Source organism: Diceros bicornis, chromosome 38 (assembly GCF_020826845.1).
Source record: "Diceros bicornis minor isolate mBicDic1 chromosome 38, mDicBic1.mat.cur, whole genome shotgun sequence".
In the NCBI taxonomy this organism is placed as follows: domain Eukaryota; kingdom Metazoa; phylum Chordata; class Mammalia; order Perissodactyla; family Rhinocerotidae; genus Diceros; species Diceros bicornis.
In genome coordinates, this window is record NC_080777.1 from 14,574,153 (window position 1) to 14,593,549 (window position 19,397).

General features: G+C 43.0%; 1 protein-coding gene across 2 annotated transcripts in view; it reads right to left on the minus strand.

Annotated features, from left to right (window-relative positions):
* TGFB2 (transforming growth factor beta 2) overlaps window positions 1-16,971 on the minus strand; it is an 85,651-nt gene extending 68,680 nt beyond the window's left edge. The window contains exons 1-2 of one of the 2 annotated variants that reach the window (XM_058533692.1): window positions 16,010-16,971; window positions 1,662-1,745 (exon numbers count right to left, since the gene is read on the minus strand). In XM_058533692.1, the coding sequence (XP_058389675.1) occupies window positions 1,662-1,745; window positions 16,010-16,355 (430 nt within the window). In that variant the 5' untranslated portion in view covers window positions 16,356-16,971. The remainder of the gene's footprint in view (window positions 1-1,661; window positions 1,746-16,009) is intronic. The other variant, XM_058533690.1, reaches the window with a different exon arrangement.
* Between the last annotated feature and the right edge of the window lie 2,426 nt (window positions 16,972-19,397).

Here is a 19,397-nt window from a genome sequence, read left to right on the forward strand (position 1 = left end):
AAAGTAGTAGGTAAGAAAATTATAAAATTAACGGGACAGGATTCCAAGGGGAAGGCAAAACGAAGGCCAAAAACGTTTGGGGTTTCTGTGGTCAGGTGGAGAGCATCGAGGCCAGAGCCGAGTTCAGATTTTGGCTCTGCCGCTAGCTAGTGCTCTGATAGAGGACAAGGAATTTATCTCTCCAAGCCACAGTTCCCTGAAAAAGGGGATCGTCATCCTGGCCCTACTCAACTCACCAACTATGGAGAGGACCAGGATGATGTGAACTAAAGTACCAGAGATCTGGTGGGTATTCAACAAATGTTTTCCTTCTTTTGTTCCCTTTCTTTTCCAAAACGCTAATGGGGCAAAAAAAAAATCAGACAATTAAATCCTTAGTTTAGATAGTGAAATAAAATACAAATTTAAAGATTGAAAACACAACATAATCTGTCTTACAAAAGAAACTTTAAAAGCATGGATCAAACCTTTCACTCTTTTATTCACATGGCAGCTTCTAGCCACTCTGAGGCTTTCTGTACTGAAAAAAATGTATATTCTCAATAGAATCAGTTCTTTTTGAGGAAACCCCAGCTTAGGCCACTGTAAATAAACTTTTTTTCCTTGATTCCTAAGAAGCAAGGTTAGGCATGATAAATGGCAGACTAGGATATACCAGTGAATCAGACATCTACCAGGGTAATAAAAACATTTCTTTTGTCCCTATCCGGAACCTCCACCCACATTTAGAATCACAATAATCCAAACCTTCTCAGGGCCTCAAAAATGTAGAGTGAACCCATGCCAGGATTGTGAGTCCATTTCCTCTCTCCCTGGGCATGGCTCAGAGACACCTCGGGCCTTGAAGCTCTTGAGTATCAGGATCATCTAAGTCTTATTCTTTGCTGTGGTCTCACTGCCCATCATATAGTAGGTGCTCAATAAAGTTGGATCAATTCATGTCTCAAATCATAAAGGAGTGAGACCTCTGGTTTCGGTGTCACCCAGCCTAACACGTGGCACTGGCTCTGAGGAGTCTGCACTTGTTCAGAGGGTCAGGGCTATGCGGTCTGAGCAAGTGGTAGGCCTCCAGGTCCTGTCTGCGGAAGGCTTGACCCACGGCAATCCATTTTCTCATGCAACCCAGGAATGACAGTGTGCAGCTCACGAATAATGGCTTCAGCCTAACTCTCCCTCAGGCCTCCCCCTAGAACATCAAAGGAGAGAAAATCTCCTTCTTCCCCTTCAGTTCAGTACAAGAAAAATTAATTGAGCAACTATTATGTGTCAGGAATAAGAACATAGATGCAAATAAGACACACAAAAAGGCCCCTGGACACTTTGGCCACCCTGTTTAACCCTCCAGAAAGTGTTCTCCATGGGGCTCCAGGAGATCAATATTTCAAATCATTCTGGAACCCCTGGAACACATATCTCATAAACCCACAAGCCATTCTTTCACACATTGCTATCAAGTCATCATATTACTTCAAAGCTATTCATGAGTTTTTTCTCATATAAACTGACTAAAAACTTGGGGGCACCTTTGTGATGGTTCAGCTTTAAGGCTGCATTTCAGAATTCGATTTTGCCTCCGACAAGTTCCCCACACGAGACAAACACTCAAGATGGGCTTGCTATCGCTATGTCAAACGAGGTATAAAGCAGACAAGTGTACTCACCAAGGTACCCACAAAGCACCTGGGACTGTCTGGAACACAAGCTGCCCACTGAGCCAGAAGGTGTTGTAACAACTGGGCAGACAGCTAGGAGTTTTAAAAAGCACAGTCATTAGCTATTTTACTGAGGAGATGCCTTGCACAGAGCTATACAAAGACTCAAAGTAGAAGGGGGACTCGCTGAATGTACTTATCATTCCCCCAGGAATATAAGATCCCTGCTACTCAGGGCCAGAGGACTAGACACTAAGGATCTATGGGGGATTCCGGATTCTAGTCCCACATTTTTTGGCATCCCTTAACCAGCGGTCAGGCTCCTGAATTCAGTTTTCCCTTTAACACGCTCTAGTGTTAAAATAACAATGTACAATTTATATACTGAAATGGTAAAATAAATACCTTGACTTATAATAAAGGTGAATAGGAAAGGGCTTGACCTCCTTTGACAAAAGACAGCCTACCTATTAAGAATAAGACTCTGTTTTTCATTTGGCTGGCCTAGATTTCAGTTTTCTTGAAACCACCTGTCATCATTTCTAACCCGCACGTGGAAATTCCTTCGCGAATGAGTCAAACATGCAAATGTATCTTGGTTTGGGGCTGCTTAGCTACAGTTTTAAAATCTAGGGCTCCTTGGAACAGATTAAATATATCTTCCACAATGGTTACTACATCCTGAAATTCTGAACTTCGTTTTCTGGAAAGTAAGGGCAACTAGATCTGGTATATTGCCCGATATATTCTTATAAAAGAAAATACACCCCAAAATACCTCCAACTGAAGAGAAAACATGGCTGAATGTTCAAAGACTATCCTAGCTGTGGTGGAGTCAATAATATATTTATTATTGTTAATATGTTTATTATTGAGTGAGAAGATGTAGATTGAAACCCCTGCTCTGTCACTGGTTTCCTGTGAATCTTTGGACAGATTCCTTGATTTTCTCAAGCTTCTGTTTCTATAAGATGAAGTAGATATAATGCTACCCCTGAAGGTTTTCAGCAGATTGAAATGAGATGATATATTTAAAAGAGATCGACAAATAAAAGGTGATCAGAGGATGTAATATTATTAGTTATCTAACCTATTTGATAGACAAATCTCTCATTGCCTTCTACACCTGGTATGAATATACTTCTTTCCTAGCTCCTTACACAGATTTAAAATCCATGCACCTTCCATTCACCTGGGGCATGTCTTCTAGAATTAGCACTGCCACTATTCAAACCTGACTTGAAAATTTCTGACAAAAGACAAAGGCCTTGTGGATTCCTCTCTCTCTCTCTCTTTTTTTTTTTTTTTGCCAAATTTGTGCTTTTTATCTCTCAATTTTAAAATGGATGAGGAAGACTTTTTCCATCCCCTGTAACTTACCATCTCCAACATTCAGCCTACTAACAAGATCCCAATGATATATTTTCACACTCGTGTGGATGACATCTTCCAGTCAAAACCCTCTTTAAGCGAGATGTGAGACTCTGAACAGCCTGTGTGGCATGGAAGATGAAGGCCCAACACCCAGGTTTCTGCAACATGCTGGCTATCATGTTGCCCCCATATGCTTTACCAGCTGACAGCTGCTCACATATGTTCTCACCAATAAGCAACCATGTTGTTTATTTTTAGAGCCTTCCCCACAGTCTTACAGGGAGAAAATTCCCTCAAATAACCAGTCAGCAAAGACAGGAAGCTACACTGGGTATAAACTGTTTGTCACAAGATTAGCAAGTCAAACAAAGTCTTCTCATTCACATCTGACCTCGAAAAAGAGATGCTGAAAGTTATCTTAAATACAAATCTCAAAGAACGCTACCCGAGGAAGGCAGAATATGCAGAGTAAGTCACTTGGTGAGCGATACTTTTTCTTCAAACTATGGCCCTATGCATTTCTTGGGGGGATTTAACTCCTTTTCCTGGGAAACAGCACCTTCTTCAGGCCAGTGGATGTTGTCGTGCAGAAGAGGGACAATTCCATTAATGGAATCCAGATCCCTGAGCTTGCCCCAGGCCACCCAGGTCAAAGGAAGTCTGTGTGGGGACAAGGCAAGGTAACTATTGTCGTTCGCAATTTCCAACAAGCAGTTCTCAAATATGCACCTTTGGTTTACTTTCGCTCTGCTGTAAAGCTGCAGTATTAAAACCTTTTCTTTCCTTTCCTTTTTTTTTTTTAATTTATTTGTTTGTTTGTTTTTAAGCAGGGTTGACAGGGTGCTCTGGCGCTGATCCAGGGCCTCAGAAGCTAAGACCATGAATTAGATGGAGATATAAATGATGCTAATAGTGATTATTTAGGCCAAAGAATGTAACCTTCAGTGTTTAAAAAATCAATTTTCAATAATCTATATGATTGATGTGGCACTGTGGTATGGATACATTTTTTCAGATCAATGAGGCTTTCAGTAAATGTGAAATGCTTTGTAAAATGTGAAACCTTATGAAAAATCTGAGACGTTAATAGTCTTAGAGAAATAAAACTTTTCAGAAGTACTTGGGCACTCACTAATTGATATGAGAGACTATTGCTCACAAAGTCATAAGATAGAAACAGTCTTGGAATTAAAATTTTGCATGGATAATTTACAAAATAACTAAAAGATAAAGTTAACTATACAAGTGTTAGGATTCATTTTTGCCTGTGATGACACAGCTAAGAAATAAAGCGACAAAACAAAAAATACACAGTGTTTCCAGAGTGTGTTTCTGAGCTACCTGCCTGAGAATCACCTGGCCTTCTTGTCAAGATGCAGGACTCTGGAGCCCACCTTAAAACTACTGAATACTAGTCTGGATGGGGGCCGGCCCCGTGGCTTAGCGGCTAAGTGCGCGTGCTCCGCCGCTGGCGGCCCAGGTTCGGATCCCGGGCGCGCACCGACGCACCGCTTCTCCGGCCATGCTGAGGCTGTGTCCCACATACAGCAACTAGAAGGATGTGCAGCTATGACATACAACTATCTACTGGGGCTTTGGGGGGAAAAATAAATAAATAAATAAAATTATAAAATCTCGTTTGACCTCAAAACAACTCAACCAGGTGGATCAAAAAAAAAAAATTATCCCCTCAGAAGTGTTATTTGTTGTGAGTAAGTAGTAGTTTTGTGTAGTGTGAAAGTGTATAAGAGAGAGAGAAAGTCATTCTTGCTGCAATACCTTAAGCAGAATTAAATGTCTTTAAAAACGCTCAAGTAAACATCATGTCAAATTAGTCCCTGCCTCAATTCCTCCCAAGCTCTCCACATGAACATCTCTCTCGTGATGGTACAAGTCCATAAGTGGGTACTATCATCCCCCCCCGACACTATACTACAACGAGTTTCTACTCTACTTAGAGAGTTCCCAGCAAATGTTACTGAGAAAGGGCAAACTGCTGATCTCAAATGTATGGTGACTCGGGGTCAGCTTGGTTCAAGACCCTCTTTCTAGACTCCATGTACTATGGCCAAAGAATTCATGAAATTAGACATGATTCTATACACATAGTTTCATTATTGATAGTGATATTTTCTGACAGTGAAATTCTTCTAAAATATATCTCTTTCCAAGCACACTAGCACCAGTACCTCATTCTATGGAGAAGAAGAGTACAAGTTTAGTAGGTGAAACAGTGGCTGTTCGGGACTTAGTTCATAGATCTGACCAGTGACTTCCATTAACACACTTAACAACCTAAGGCTTAATACTATGAGGAGATCAAATGCATGACTAAATTACTATTCAAATCAACATGACTTTTTAACAGACATTTTTAAGGGTGGGAACTGCTGCTTTAGAACCTGAGGTGAGATCCATAATTCAGCTTTGGTTCTGCCCATCTACTTCCAGGTAAAAGGTCAGGAGTCTGGCACCTTCCGGCCTCTGTTTCCCTCTCCTTAACTTCCAGAAGCCCAAATGCCAATGTACGAGCTTGGACGTGGAAACATTTCCTCACAGACAGCCCTGATAGACTTCCAAGGGGGCAGTTCCTTTACCAAATCATCCATCTTCTGCAAAGAGATGTCCTGAGTCTGTGATTTTTTTTTTTTCCTCCTTCTAAAGTAGAATCAGAATAAGTCATCCACCTCTTTTGGTCTTTCTCAGCCAATAACTTAATTATAAGAGTTTATTATAGAGCAAGTGGCAACAACTTCAATGGTTTTGTCATTAAGATGTCAAAGCAGAAGTGACAATAAGATTAAGTCAAAGGATAGGGAAATAAATGACCGAATAAGAATAAAGCCCCCAAATGGAAGGAATGGAAAAGCTACTGCTATGTATGATATAGAGAGTATAATCCCAGAGGACTTTGGTCTAAGAAGTGTTGAATTACCAATACTGAAATGAATCCAAAACTTAAAAATTGTTATACTTCTCAGAAAATTCCCACCTATGTTTTAGCAACAATAAATATTTTAGTGCTCTTAAAATGCATTAAAAAATACTGTATTCTCTTTTAGATAGTGCTTCCTCGTAGATTTGCAAAGACCAGTGGACTTGTGGTTATTTCAGTGTCTTCCTCAATACCAAACTTTGCATTCTTGTTCACAAGATGAAGTAACAAATAAGGATTCTTACAGCAGCATGAAGTTATGAATGAGTAGTTATTTATGAACTCGTTTGTCAAGACAGATGTGGTATTTGTCAGTGTGGTGTGTGGGTTAGATAGGAAAAGCCAAATGAATAGAGCCAAGGTCTAAGTCACAACATTTTTCTTTTTCTTTCATGAGACTGGAAAGATGCTAGTATTTCGGGAAACAAACAACATCTCCAAAAAAGCAGTCTTATTTTCAAACAGCTGCTCCATGACTCTGCTTTCAAAAACACAGTGTCCCTTCTGCAGGGCTGGCCTGCTTTATAACTACCAACATGTAGGCAGCTAGGAAGGCCCGAAGGAAGAGTGACACCGTGTCTGTGAACAGAGACATGTGGGACATGCTCGTGCGAGGGCAAACAGCTGCCCGTGGAGGTTGGAAATGTGTTTGAACTACTTTCAGAGGTCTGGGCTTCCCAACATCCAGAAAGCATTTTCCACTTGCTGAAGTTCCTCAAGTCATTGTGGTCGAGGGAACACCTAAGCCCCGCATTTCTGACTTATCAGGCAGTAACAAATCCAAGTGCTCATTTGAGAGGACGGAGGGATGGTCCTGGTCCACAAAGATAGCTTTCTCAGCACTGTGAAGCTTTCCCTCCTTCTAACAGATGCTGAAGCCAGTAAACTCAGTTCCTCTTGGACAGCAATGGTTTCTCACACCCATGAAGTGGTTTTACTAGGCTGCCCCAGGAAAGCCAGGATGCTACCTCACGCACAGGACATCTTGCTCTGTTAACAACGATCCAGGGCCTCGTGTGGCCTCCCCTCTCTGCTATCATCTCCCAAGTTATTGCTTCCTCCTCAAACCCTTTGGGGTGACTCCCGACCACCCTTTCCTCTTCCTCTCATCCATATTCCTCTTTGAGACATCTACTCCCTAATGTCATTTTATTGCTAAAGTCTTTTTTTAAATGAATCTCCTGACAGCTAAGCAACTGCTGTGGCTGGTGCTTGGTTCTGGAGGTGGAATGAGATCTACCGGAGTCCAATGGTGGCCGCCTGACCTGGCTCAGCCTTGACTCTAAATGTCCCGGGCTTCTTTCTCAGCAAAGACTCTCACCAGGGGAGGTGATGAGAGACAGGGGACCTGCGAGGAGGAGCTGAACCAGATCCAGAAGCACATTACACAGAAGCCCCCTCTGCATGTTAGCCTTTTATGAACAACATTCCCTCTGCCTTTTGTTGGATTTCAGACTTTATGGCCCAGAAAGATAAAGAGGTGAGTGCTACGTGACTCATATGCATATTCAGAGAGATCAGTTAAAATAATTTAACATTTTTCTCTAAAAATTTTTATACCCTTCGAAACAACTGGCAACATCTTGAGATGTCAAAAAAATCAAAACTGGAAATCAATGCACTGAGCATACATAGGAAGACACTCTGGCTGGGAGAAATACATACATGGACCTTCTGCTTTTGATTCTGGAGGTGGATTTAGCAGTTGGCAGCTCTTAAAGTTTACTACATAGAAAGGTTTTCTGAGGGAAGATATCATATCTCCACCACTTAATTTTATTTTCTATGTGCTTCTAGTACAGCACTCTGTGCTCTGTGCACACAGATCGCTATTCTTTCAATCCACAAACATTTATGTGATTTCAGTGATTTTACATCTTTTTCATATTTTAAAATCTCTAAAATCCCCATTCTCTCTTATAGTCAATGTCACATTATAATTAATTGGCAATGATATCTCTTTCTTAGTGGAAGGTAAAATAATAGTGCATCTTAAAATCAATGGTGTTAGAGATTAAATGAATCTCAATGAATGAATGGCTACCACACATAGCAGGCCTACTGAGTACTAGAAGCAGCCACACTAAGTATTTCTTTGCACACATGTCATCATCAATCCTTTACAACCCTAGGGAGCAGGTATTACCTCTTCATCTTTACAAGTGAAGAAACTGAGGTCAGGTTAAATGTAAGGGCTTCCATCTGGCCAAAAAGCCCATAATGGCAGAGCCAAGATCTGAATTCAGCAGGAAGCAACTTAAATGTCAATGAGGCAGTTTTAATAATTTGCACTGAGAGAGCCAAGTTGCCAACCAAAACAAGACCACATTTTAACAATTGCCACAGGCCTGGAGTAGGACTTCTTGTCTCTGACACTACCTCTTTCTTTCAGCCTCTGAGCTTCCTTCGGTGAAATTCCCTTTTATTTATTCTCCTCCTTTTACTTACTGGGTCTGTCTGGCTCCAAAGCCCGGGCTCATTGTATGACACTATCCTGCCTTCCCAAACAAATGAATTCTCTGAAAGAGACATGATGAATCCCCTATCAATCAAATTTACCAAAACTTTTAGGAATAAAATGGTTACAGTTAAAGACCAAGACCAAGAGACTTGATAAATGACAATTTTTATGTCAACCAAGTGCAGAGATAAAAGCTGAATGTGTTAGAGCAAGAGAAAAGACCCAGGGTTGTATTCAAGGCTTCAGAGGTATATTTCCTTTTGTAGGGAAAGAATTTCGAGCTTAGGAACGTAATTTCTGGTAAGAGAGAAGAGTGACCACTCTCTCATGGCTATACTACATCATTTTGCAAGCGGCCCAGAAAAGGTATGCTCTCTGTTTCCTGGTCTCTATTTTAGGGCCTCTATAATTTGTGGTAACTAAAAGTCTTACTCAATAAGACATCACTGATAGAAATAGCTATATCCATGTCCTCATATGTCACAGGGAAAATACTCATAAGTACCATACGGGGTTGCTTGTGAGGCTTAAATAAGCACGTGCGTGTAAAATATTTAAAGCTACACTTGGCACATAGTATGTACTCAGTGAAGTTAGCTGTCATCATCATCATTATCACTATCATTTTCATTACTATCTGGAAACAGGAAATGTACGGTTATGAGAAACCTCATGCCACCTTAGCAAAGGGACACGATCCATCAGGCACGTTTTCCCTGATAACGAAGGTTAGTAGTTTCATCTCTTCACATCTCCTGGTCCTAATGCTCTGAACTCATAGATCCGTCTTCTGGTAGTTCAATCTAATTCTCTAGAGGTAAATGCTCATTCATTTATGAAGCAGTCATTGAGCAAATACAATGTGCCCGTTTCTGTAAGAACAGAGATAACTCAGAGTCAGTTCCTGTTCTGAGGCAGTCTACAAACCAAGGAAGAAGACAGGTCAGAACACAGCTACATTTTACCAACAGCAAAAGAACAGACGCTGAGTTAGAGATGAATATCAGTATTGTGAAAGTGCAGGGGAAGAGCTAATTAAATATGACTAGGAAAATCAAAGAAGGTTTCATAAGGAAGTGGCATCTCGTTAACCCTCGAAGAATGTTTAAAGGTGTTAAAAGATGGATCTCCAAGTGGAAAAAACAGCAAAAACAAAGATGAAAATAAATGACTCATTTGGGTAAAGGCAAAGAGGGTGATGTGGCTGGAGTGTAGTTCTCATGCAGGGATTGAGGGGTGGGGCCAAGCCAGGAGGATGGGCCAGATCCTGAAAGGTCTTGGCTGTTATCTAAGAAATTTGAAATCTTACCTAAGAAGCCTAAATCTTTAAGGCCTTCTTATATGAGGACTAGACAGTAATAGACATGGTGGATTACCAACCCTGCCAGTCTCTATTCTCAGCCCCTTAAGTGGCAAATGTCACCTAGGAACAATCCAAGTGAGCAAGAGAAATAGATCCAGTGAGTGAAACTTACAAAGGAAAGAATGAGACGGAAGTCTCATTCCTAGGCTAGTGGAAGTGGCTCCCAGAGCATCCCTTTTAATCACATTTTAATCTCTCTAAAATACCTCTTTTTCATATCTCTTATAATCAATGGCATGCTATAGTTAATTGTCAGTGATATTTCTTTCTTATTGGCACATAACAGTGCATCTTAAAATGAATGGTGTCTAAGATTCAGTGATTAATAGTTGCTGTGCAAAGAAGGCCTACTAAGTGCCGGAAGCAAAAGTAGGTGCTTCTTTACACATGTCGTCTTCAGTCCTTTACCACCCCAGGAAGCAGGTATCTTCTTCATCTTTACAAGTGAAGAAACCGAGGCCTGGTTAGGTGAAGTTAACCTCCATACACGCAGATATTCCAGAATAGCGAAGAACAAGAAGGCAATTCAGAGATTGTGGGGAGGAGGTCAAGGGGGAATTTTATGTAGAATCAAGGCCACCAAGCCACCAAAAGAAGTAAGGCGGTGGTCACGGTGCAGTGCAGTTCAACAGCCACCTTCAGATGGAGGTTAGAAAAGAAACAAAACAAGTGACACCAACCCAAACCCACTCGTGGTGGCAGCACGATGCGAATTTCTCCTAAACAACTGACGGAAGCAAGATTTTCAGTCTAAACAAACCCACCGGGAAGAATCCCTAGCGTGTTATTAAATTTAAAATACCTGGAGAAACGTTGACTCTCTAGGTTAAAAACCGCCTCTGTTTAAAGAATATTAAGAAACAAAAGCGCACCATCTGGTTTCAAAATGACAATGGAAACATTTGTTTATCTCGGCCAGAGGCACATTTCATCAAGCTGTTCAGAATCTGCAAAGTGAAGTATACCCTTCAGCTGAAGGGCTGCCTGAGCAGAGCAAGCACATCTGGCAAAACCAAATCTTGCCTCCAGGATCCCTCAGCACCGGAAATGCTACATCAGGAGAGCTAAAAGGGCTGGTCCGGCACGCTTCCGAGCAGTCTCTTTGTTTGCTGCTGACCTTACTACTGAACCTATAAAGGGGGTGGCAGTGGCAGCGGGGAAGGGAGAAGTAGGACCAGAATTCCACCTCGGTGGTCAGTGGTCGGCCTGCACATCTCTCTCAGGGCCCGGCTCCTCCACTCTATTTTCCCCAACCTCTAAAAATGCAGCCTGAAGTGTGTTGTAATCTCTGGACAAAGGCCTAGGAGTCAGTGAACTCCTCGGTTCTAACCCAGATTTGATGTGGGCTCAACAGTGAGTCATTAGCCCTTTTTTCACATCTCAGTTTTCTCTAGGAAAAATGATCTGTCATTCTTTCATATCTTTATATGAAAGACGCTGTGACTAGGTTACATCAGCATCTTGTCACCAGAGAAAAGTCATAATTCAAAAGTGCATTTCCTGGAGTAGACCCCAGGGGTCGCTGTGGAGACACAGAAGGCGCCAGGTCGCTCCTGGAGGTCAAGGGGTCCCCACCTACCCCTCCAGCTTCCCTAAGCCCATCCTCCATGGGATGGGGACTCCCCAGGAGAGGCTTGAAGCTGGCCTCACTTGGCAACAAAGACTGCCCAACTGCTTCAGTTATAAACAGTATATTTCTTTGAGGGTTTTTCCGAGTCTATGAAAAGAAAAAGAAAGAAAAGAGGAAATCCTGAAGGAGAATGTGGCCTAAGTTAAATGTAACCACAATTAGGCACTAGAGTTAGTACAAGCAATGATGCAATAAAAATGCAGGAATTAAAGTTTGGTCTGCTGTGTATTAATAACTCGGTCATTATAGAAGTCAAAGGGTTCAAGTCTGTTTGCCTTTGATCCCTCTCCCTGTTTTTCGCTCTCTCTCTCTCTTTCTATTTCTCTCTTTCTCACACACCCACACACAGAGAATCTTAAGTAAAATGCCTGAACATAAAGCAAAAATACTACTATGTTCCAGCGATTGCTAATATTTTCCTTCATTGGGCGACTGGTCAAGAGTCTACCAATTTGTATACAGAAAGACATATCCATGAATAGAATCTTAAGTTGCATTCTCCAAAACCATAGTACCATTGGTATTCTTTCTACATTCCACGATTTCACTTGGAAAATTACAGGGGAAATAGAAAAGGAGATTGGTATTAAATGTTTAACATGCATGTGAAGCAATTACAAAGGAAACCTCACTCTGATGTTTCAGGCTGTATATTTTAGTTTATCTAATTCAATATGATAGAATAAACCAACACGATTATTTACTGTCTTTGGTTGCCTAGCTTGAAGATTCTACTCCTCATTAATATGAACTGCTCATTTTCCTTGCAAGGAATATCCAAGATAATACCTCACTTCTTTTTTCTCTGTTCTCACATCACGTTGCTGCTGACTGAAGTTACTGCCGGGTGGGGCAACACCATTACTGAGGCTAAATGAATGGGAAGTTTTGATGCCTCTAACTTAGGTGCTTCAAGATCATCGTAATCAAGTATATACCATACAATATGGTCCAATTCACACTCCCATTTAATTAAGACAACTTTCTGATTCTCTTTCTATTCCATGCTCTCATTTTAATGTCTTTTTATCATAAAGATATTTTATTTGTAGGTTATTACTTTTAAAAAAATACTACTAGCAGAATTCAGGAACCCCAAATAAATACCTGGCTTACCAGGTCTCCTTAACGTGGGCATTATTAATATTTTGGGCTGCATAATTCTTTGATGTATTAGGGGAGTGGAGGGGAACCTGTACTGTGCATTCTAGGATGGTCAGCAACATCTTTGGCCTCTACCCACTAAATACCAGTAGCACCCTCCACTCCCAGTCTGGACAACCAAAAATGTCTCTGGACGTCACCAAATGTTCCCTGAGGATGGAAGGTGGGGGCAAAAATCACCACATTAGAACCACAACACGTGCCTGATTTGTTACAGTGCAAAAGGGAGGGGGAAAAAAGAAAATGAAACTTTTGTCTCTTCCTTTTTTGATTGTCCAAGCCTCTACGGATTTTAATGTCAATCATTTGGATCCTTACTCTAGTTAATGGAATCACTTTGTAAATTTCTAAAGCCTTGCGCAGGGTCTTTTGAATAGATGCGCCTTGAACTTCAAACGGATTGTCAAAGGACTAGACGTCCACTAATTCCCACTGGGTAAACGATCAGTAAACCTTAGTACAACTCCACATTGAGCCTTAAACTAACAGCCTGTGAAAAGATCAATATGAATAAATTCAAAACTAATCAGACCCCTTCTTTAAATGTTGACACAGTATTATTTATATCCCATAAATACCTTCTTGACTGAAATTCATCCTAGGAGATTGGCACCTGGCCAGATCTATTCATATTTACTGTATTTATATAGTACCCTGGGCCAAGGATAATATTTAAGACAAAATATGCCTAAGGATATACAATATGTCTTATATTTTTACTTTTAAATCTCTACATTGCTAAAAATATTTAGTCTGAACTATATAAAATATCCCACAAAGGGCTATCAGCAATCTGTAATGATATACAGCTCATTGAGTATAATTAGGGCATATTTGTAATATTTGAGCTGAAGTCACTCTCTCAACGCTAATAAGTTGGTGGTAAAAAATGAACCAGTGATCTTTCCCATGCCTTCATCTCTGGGGCTTAGGACCCTCGCCAGACGCACTGCAAGAAATGACAGGCACACTCCTTCCTGACAGCTACTTCAGCGTCGGCAGAGTTGAAAATTAGGCGGAAAAGTCCTAAAGAGGGAAAGTCGGTATAGAAGCCAATGCTGTACTTTCAATTTGCTCTTTAAAAATACGGTGGAATGATTTCTTCTTTTCTTCCCTTTTTTTGGAAGGGTTCACTATATTCCAGTATAACTAGAAAGTGCTGGAAAATCAGTTAACCTACTTTCTATATAAAATTATCCACAGTCCTCGCACAGTAGTATCCAACCTGCTATGAATATGGCTTTCTGCACCTAAACTTCCATCCAGAGAACACAGGCTTTAAGAAGCCTATTCCCTGCGTGGAAACTGAGAGTATATTTCTTCTACTGAACTCATCAGAGGTTTTAATTTATTTGGTGGCTGGGGGTGGGATGGAGAAGAGAATCAACACACTGATCTCAGATGCCATCCTCTGAAATCCTATTAATCTGAGAATTTTTCCAATTTGGTGATGACTATGATCCCGGGGTGGATCATCTCAGCTCTTTGGACTGAAGTGTGCTTGAAGGAACAAAGAATGAACACCCTCTGGGTTAACGTGCTCTCTCCACACCTATCTAATGATGCGATCAGACCTCTCTGTTATAAAAGTGCTGGCTGTTCATTAGAGCTTTTGCAGGTAAACATCACATCAAAGGGATGACTTGGTCGGGCTCTATATAACATACTTGCCTGTCTGTCCAGACACCGGTAGAACTAATGCACGTGGAAGAGAAAGCATACTGACTCAACTCCCTATTCAGTCTCACTGGTTTTGGACTAATTACAATGAACTTTCTTTCCTAATATCTTCTTGGCTCCACCCCAGGTAGAAAGCTTTACTTCCCCAGGGGAATAACCAGGGTGGAGCAGATTTATTACCAGTGTTGTGGATGGTGCCATAATTACAATAATAAAATCATCCTGCTTGCCAGGATCTCCTGCATCTGCACTGCTCTACAAGAACAGGAGAAGCTGCAGCAAAAGAAAGGTAGCCAGGAAGACCGGGGTTAGATCCATCGGCTGACAGTCTGAGACCATCAAGTACAAGACATGGCAAGTCACACAGCTAGGACTTGTCAAACTAAAAAAAAATATTAAAAAAGAAAAGCACCACCCTGCAATTAGAACCTCGAGGATGAAATTACCGAGATGGCCATATTATCTATTTAGGCAAGACATAGAGACTCTGTGAAGGCAGCCAGCGAGTATATAGGACATGGAAAGGGGAGGAGAAAAACGGACAACCAATGAAAAGTTTAGGACTTGGGATTTGGAATACGCAAATGTCGAAGCGATTTTTTTTTTTTTTTTCTTTTTCTTCTTCTTCCTGGTATTTAACCCTCTCAGGTATCACTGGATGCTTCTTCTTCTTTTTTCTTTTTTTTTAAGAACTTGGAAAAAATTCTAAGCTAAGTGTCCTCTTCCCTTCCCCCCAAGGAACTCCACAATAAATCATTTTACTCCCATTGCTACTGTATGCCAGGTGGTTTTGAGGACACTGCCCTCAGAGAAGCCAGCAAAAAAAAAAAAAAAAAAAAAAAATAGGCTGTCTTCTACGCTGAGATTTAGGAATGCATCGAAGTAACTGCAGGAAGCCCATGAAAGGGCAGGGAGCACTGGGCTCAAGGATGAGAAAGATAAACGATAAACGCGTCAGAAAAATGATCTGCTACATTGGGGATCTTAAGAAGGCAGGTTTGAACGAATTATAAAAGTAACATGAAGAAAATTCTTTTAAACATAGTCAGAAACGAAGTTGTCCTTTCTACCCCTCCAGGTGAAGTCAGAAGGGGACGTGGGTACAAGACCTCGCCTTTGGGGAATGTAAACACCTAGCTATGGCAATCGGTTCCAGAACTGGGCGTTTAGGGTAGGTTTTTCGAGGGGTCTCCAAATCGGGTTTTCTCTTGGCGATGCTGACATTTTTCGGGGAGTTACAGACAATGGAGAAGGCTTGGGGAACCAGCTGATAGGTCGGCAGGAAAGGGGCGCCTTCCGGAGAGGCTAGTTTTGAGGCACTTTTTTTTAACCCTTCGTGCACCAGTTCGGCGGGCTCCACGCCAATCTGAGCAAAGAAAACAAACCTACCAAGATTTCCCAGTTTAACTCTGCCCCGGGGAGCGCCTCCAGTTTGACAGAGGAGGGCTGACTCCTAGCTGGTGGTCTGGTAAAGAATTTCAGGGAAGAGTAAAAGAGAAGAAGGCTTTAGAAAGGACTGAGGCGTTGGGGGAAGGCAGAAATGGGGAAAATAAAGCAGAAAGTCAACGTTTTAAAGCCTAACGTTCTCAAGCAGAGAACTGGAAAGGAGGTGGGTGGGACGAAGGACGGGAGAAGGGAAAAGAGCGAGCGGGGACCCGGAGAGGGAAGGGCGATCCTTGGAGTTGTCGCGGTTTTGAGAGCTCCGGGCAGCGCTAAATCTCGGGGAGTGGAAGCGAAAAACAGTACTTACTTTCGGAGGGGAAGAAGGGCGGCATGTCTATTTTGTAAACCTCCTTGGCATAGTACTCCTCGTCGCTCCTCTCGCGCTCGCACGCGGCCGCCCTCCGGCTCGCCTTCTCCTGGAGCAAGTCCCTGGTGCTGTTGTAGATGGAAATCACCTCCGGGGGGACTTCCTCGGGTTCAGGATAGTCTTCTGGGGGGCTGGTGAGCTTCAGCTTGCTCAGGATCTGCCCGCGGATGGCCTCGATCCTCTTGCGCGTGAACTGGTCCATATCGAGCGTGCTGCAGGTAGACAGGCTGAGCGCCACCGTGACCAGATGCAGGAGCAGAAAAGCGCTCAGCACACAGTAGTGCATTTTTTTAAAGGTGGAAAAAGTTAAAAAAATAAAAATAAAAATAAAAACAAAAAAGGTAAAAAAGTAAGAAAAAAAGGAAACCAATAACAAAGTACAGATCAGGTAGATTTTTTTTTTAATGCGAAACTTTTGCAAACAGTCTTGAGAGTCAATGTCCAACAGAAAAAGGTATCTTGCTTGAATTCCTTTAAAAAGAAAATGCAAGTCGTTCCAAAAGTGGAAATATTAACACACGATGGGCAGGGGGAACCTTAACTTTGGGGAGTAAGAAAAAGTTTTCTTGGAGCGACGAGATGGGGGGAAAAAAAGAGACGAGTGGCTAGTAGGCAGAAATAAATTTAAGAGGAGGAAACGGAGTTCAGTGTGTCAGTTTCGGGTGCGGAGTGGCGGATCTGAACTCGGCTCCTCCGGCCAAAAGGGAAGAGATGAAAAGGTCCCGGGGCTGGCAGCCGGCGAACTGACGGGAGGGGCGCCGGGAGCGCTGGAAGGGGGGCCGCCGAGGCTGGCCCGGGCTGTAATTTATATATTTAAAGAAGGAGCGGTCCGGCCCTGCCTTCCACTGCGGCGCTGAGAGCAGGAGCAGCAGCAGCTCCGGAGCGGAGGAGCGCACACGTGTGTGAGTGTGTGTGTGAGCTTGTGTGTGTGTGCGCGCGCTCGCCTGTGCGCGCGCTGGGGGCGAGCCCGGCGCGCCGCGGGGAGGCGGGTGCGCTTCGCACGGCGCTGGGGACCCGGTCGGGTCGTGCCGCGGCCGCAGAGGCTGCCGAGGCGGCGAGGATCCTGCTCCCGGAGCTGCGCGCCGTGGCCTACACCGGGGCGGGCGCGCGCCGACCCGCCTGGTCACTCCACGTTGCCGCCGCCGCCGCCGCCGCTTGCAAACGCGTCCAGCCTCCAGCTCCCTCCTGCTGCCGCTCCTCCTTCTCCTCGCGCTCCAAACGCCAACCCGGCAACAGACGACAGGCTGCCGCCGCCGTGGCTCTCACCCCCTGCGCCCGCAACGGCAGCCCCTGAGACCGCTGACTGGGGGTTTATTCCTAAGGGGGTGGCGAAGGGGTTCCCTTGGACTCTCACCCTTTCCCACCCTCTCCTGTTTTCTCTCCCACTTGGACGTTCTCGCTTAGGGTAGATAGGCACTTGGCGCCCTGAAATAGACCCTCTCCTGCTTTCTCCTTTCTGCAGCCAGACAGCCCCTCGGTTTGTTCCCGAATGGCTCCCTATAACTGTTACACTGTGTTCTCCATCCCTTTCCCCTTGCCCCTTTCACTTGCGCTCTCGCTCTTCACTCCCTGTGTATCTCTCTCTGCCTCTCTCTCGGTCTCTGTATCTCTGTCTGCCTGCTCCTCCCTCTCCCTCTCTCTCTCTCCCTCCCTCTCTCTCTCTCTCTCTCTCTCGTCGGAAGCTTCTGAAGCTCCCCTCGGAGCGAACCTTCTGCTGCCAGCAGATAACATCACGATCTTGCCTGGGAGGAGAGATTTATAAGTTCTCTCTGAACCACGTGCTTGCCTTCAACAAAGTGACGTGCTAGGATTACAGTCAGAAGTCCTCTCGTTTCCTTAGACCACGGGCTCTCCTGAACTGTTGAGGGGGTGTGGAAACGAGCAAGGCTGTGGGCGAGGGCGGGAGGAGGTGGAGTGTGCGCCCTGACAACAGTGATTTACGGTATTTACTTTATATAGTCATTTTGGACCGGTCTGTTGAAGGACAAGCTATCAGGCCTCCCGTTTTTACTTAATGTGGCTCGCTCACAGCCTCCCAAATGGAATCACTTGCTCTAGAATGGAAGTCTTCCCCCCTGTATTGTACACACACACATGCATGCACGTGAATGAGCATCACACAGCTCACTCAGGGCCAGGCCAGCCCTGAGACATGCCTTCCAATCTGAAACTCACCTCCTGCCTTTTTGTGGAATCATTTTCTGAGATGCCATAATGCTATGCTAGTACCACTATCCTAAGTTTATTTTATTATGGTTTGTTGTTTACAGTCTAGTCCTCCATTTGACCGTAAACTGCTGAAAAAAGACTCCATCATTTTTTACCTAAAGAATGAAGTATAGTTATTTGTTTTACTGTTTGAATAAATGACTGGATATCTTCCTAATTTGCTGCCTAAGCCACTTCTTGATATGGCTTTCTCTTCACCTTCTTCCCTGGCTAGACATTAGCCACCAACTTCATTCTTTCCATAGCACCCATCCAGGAAGCTGGAATTTTACGTGTTTGGTGTATACTGTTACACACTACATATAACTTAACATTTTCTATTTCAACCGAGTCCCAATTAGATGAATACAAAAATAATTCTTGCCACTGTTCACTTTTCCCTTTTTCTTTTATTTTACCTTGAGTTACTCAAAGTCAACATTTTCATTTTATCATGACTGTGGCCTTACTGACTAGACAGATGATTTAAACTGGAAACTGTTGTTTTCCCCCACAAGTCAAAGCCTCTATATTATTGCCTAGTTCATATGTTCCTTTTATTATAGAAAAGTCACAAGGAACTTTCTCTAACTTTTGGAATTTATACTTGACATGTGCATGGGACCTATATCATTAGGAAATAGAAGGCTGAATAGTTATAACAATAGCTAACACATATTACACTTAATAATGTGAGATAGATAGATAGATGTATATACATGGTCATTTAATCTTAACAACCCTCTACAGTAGGTATTATTGTCTCTAGTTTGCAGATGAGGAGACAGAGGGACAGAGGTTAAGTACCTCGCTCAGGACCACAGTAAGCGGTAGGGGTGGATTTTGCAGTCAGGATCCTTGTCTGTGTTCTTGCCCACTACGGACTTCTACGAAACACTGATACCAGAAGATGTCTGACAAACAGGGATGCTGTGGTGAGGCAAGTTTGGGAGATACTGGATACTGTATTGCCCTCTTACAGATTCACGATTCCCACCATCAGGTCCAGGGCTCTGAGAATCTTGCAGAAAAGAAAACTGTTCAACTCTTTTTAACCCAGCATATTCTGAACTCCCTTGAACATGGAATTTTTTCTCTATTAATACACATCAGAAAACTC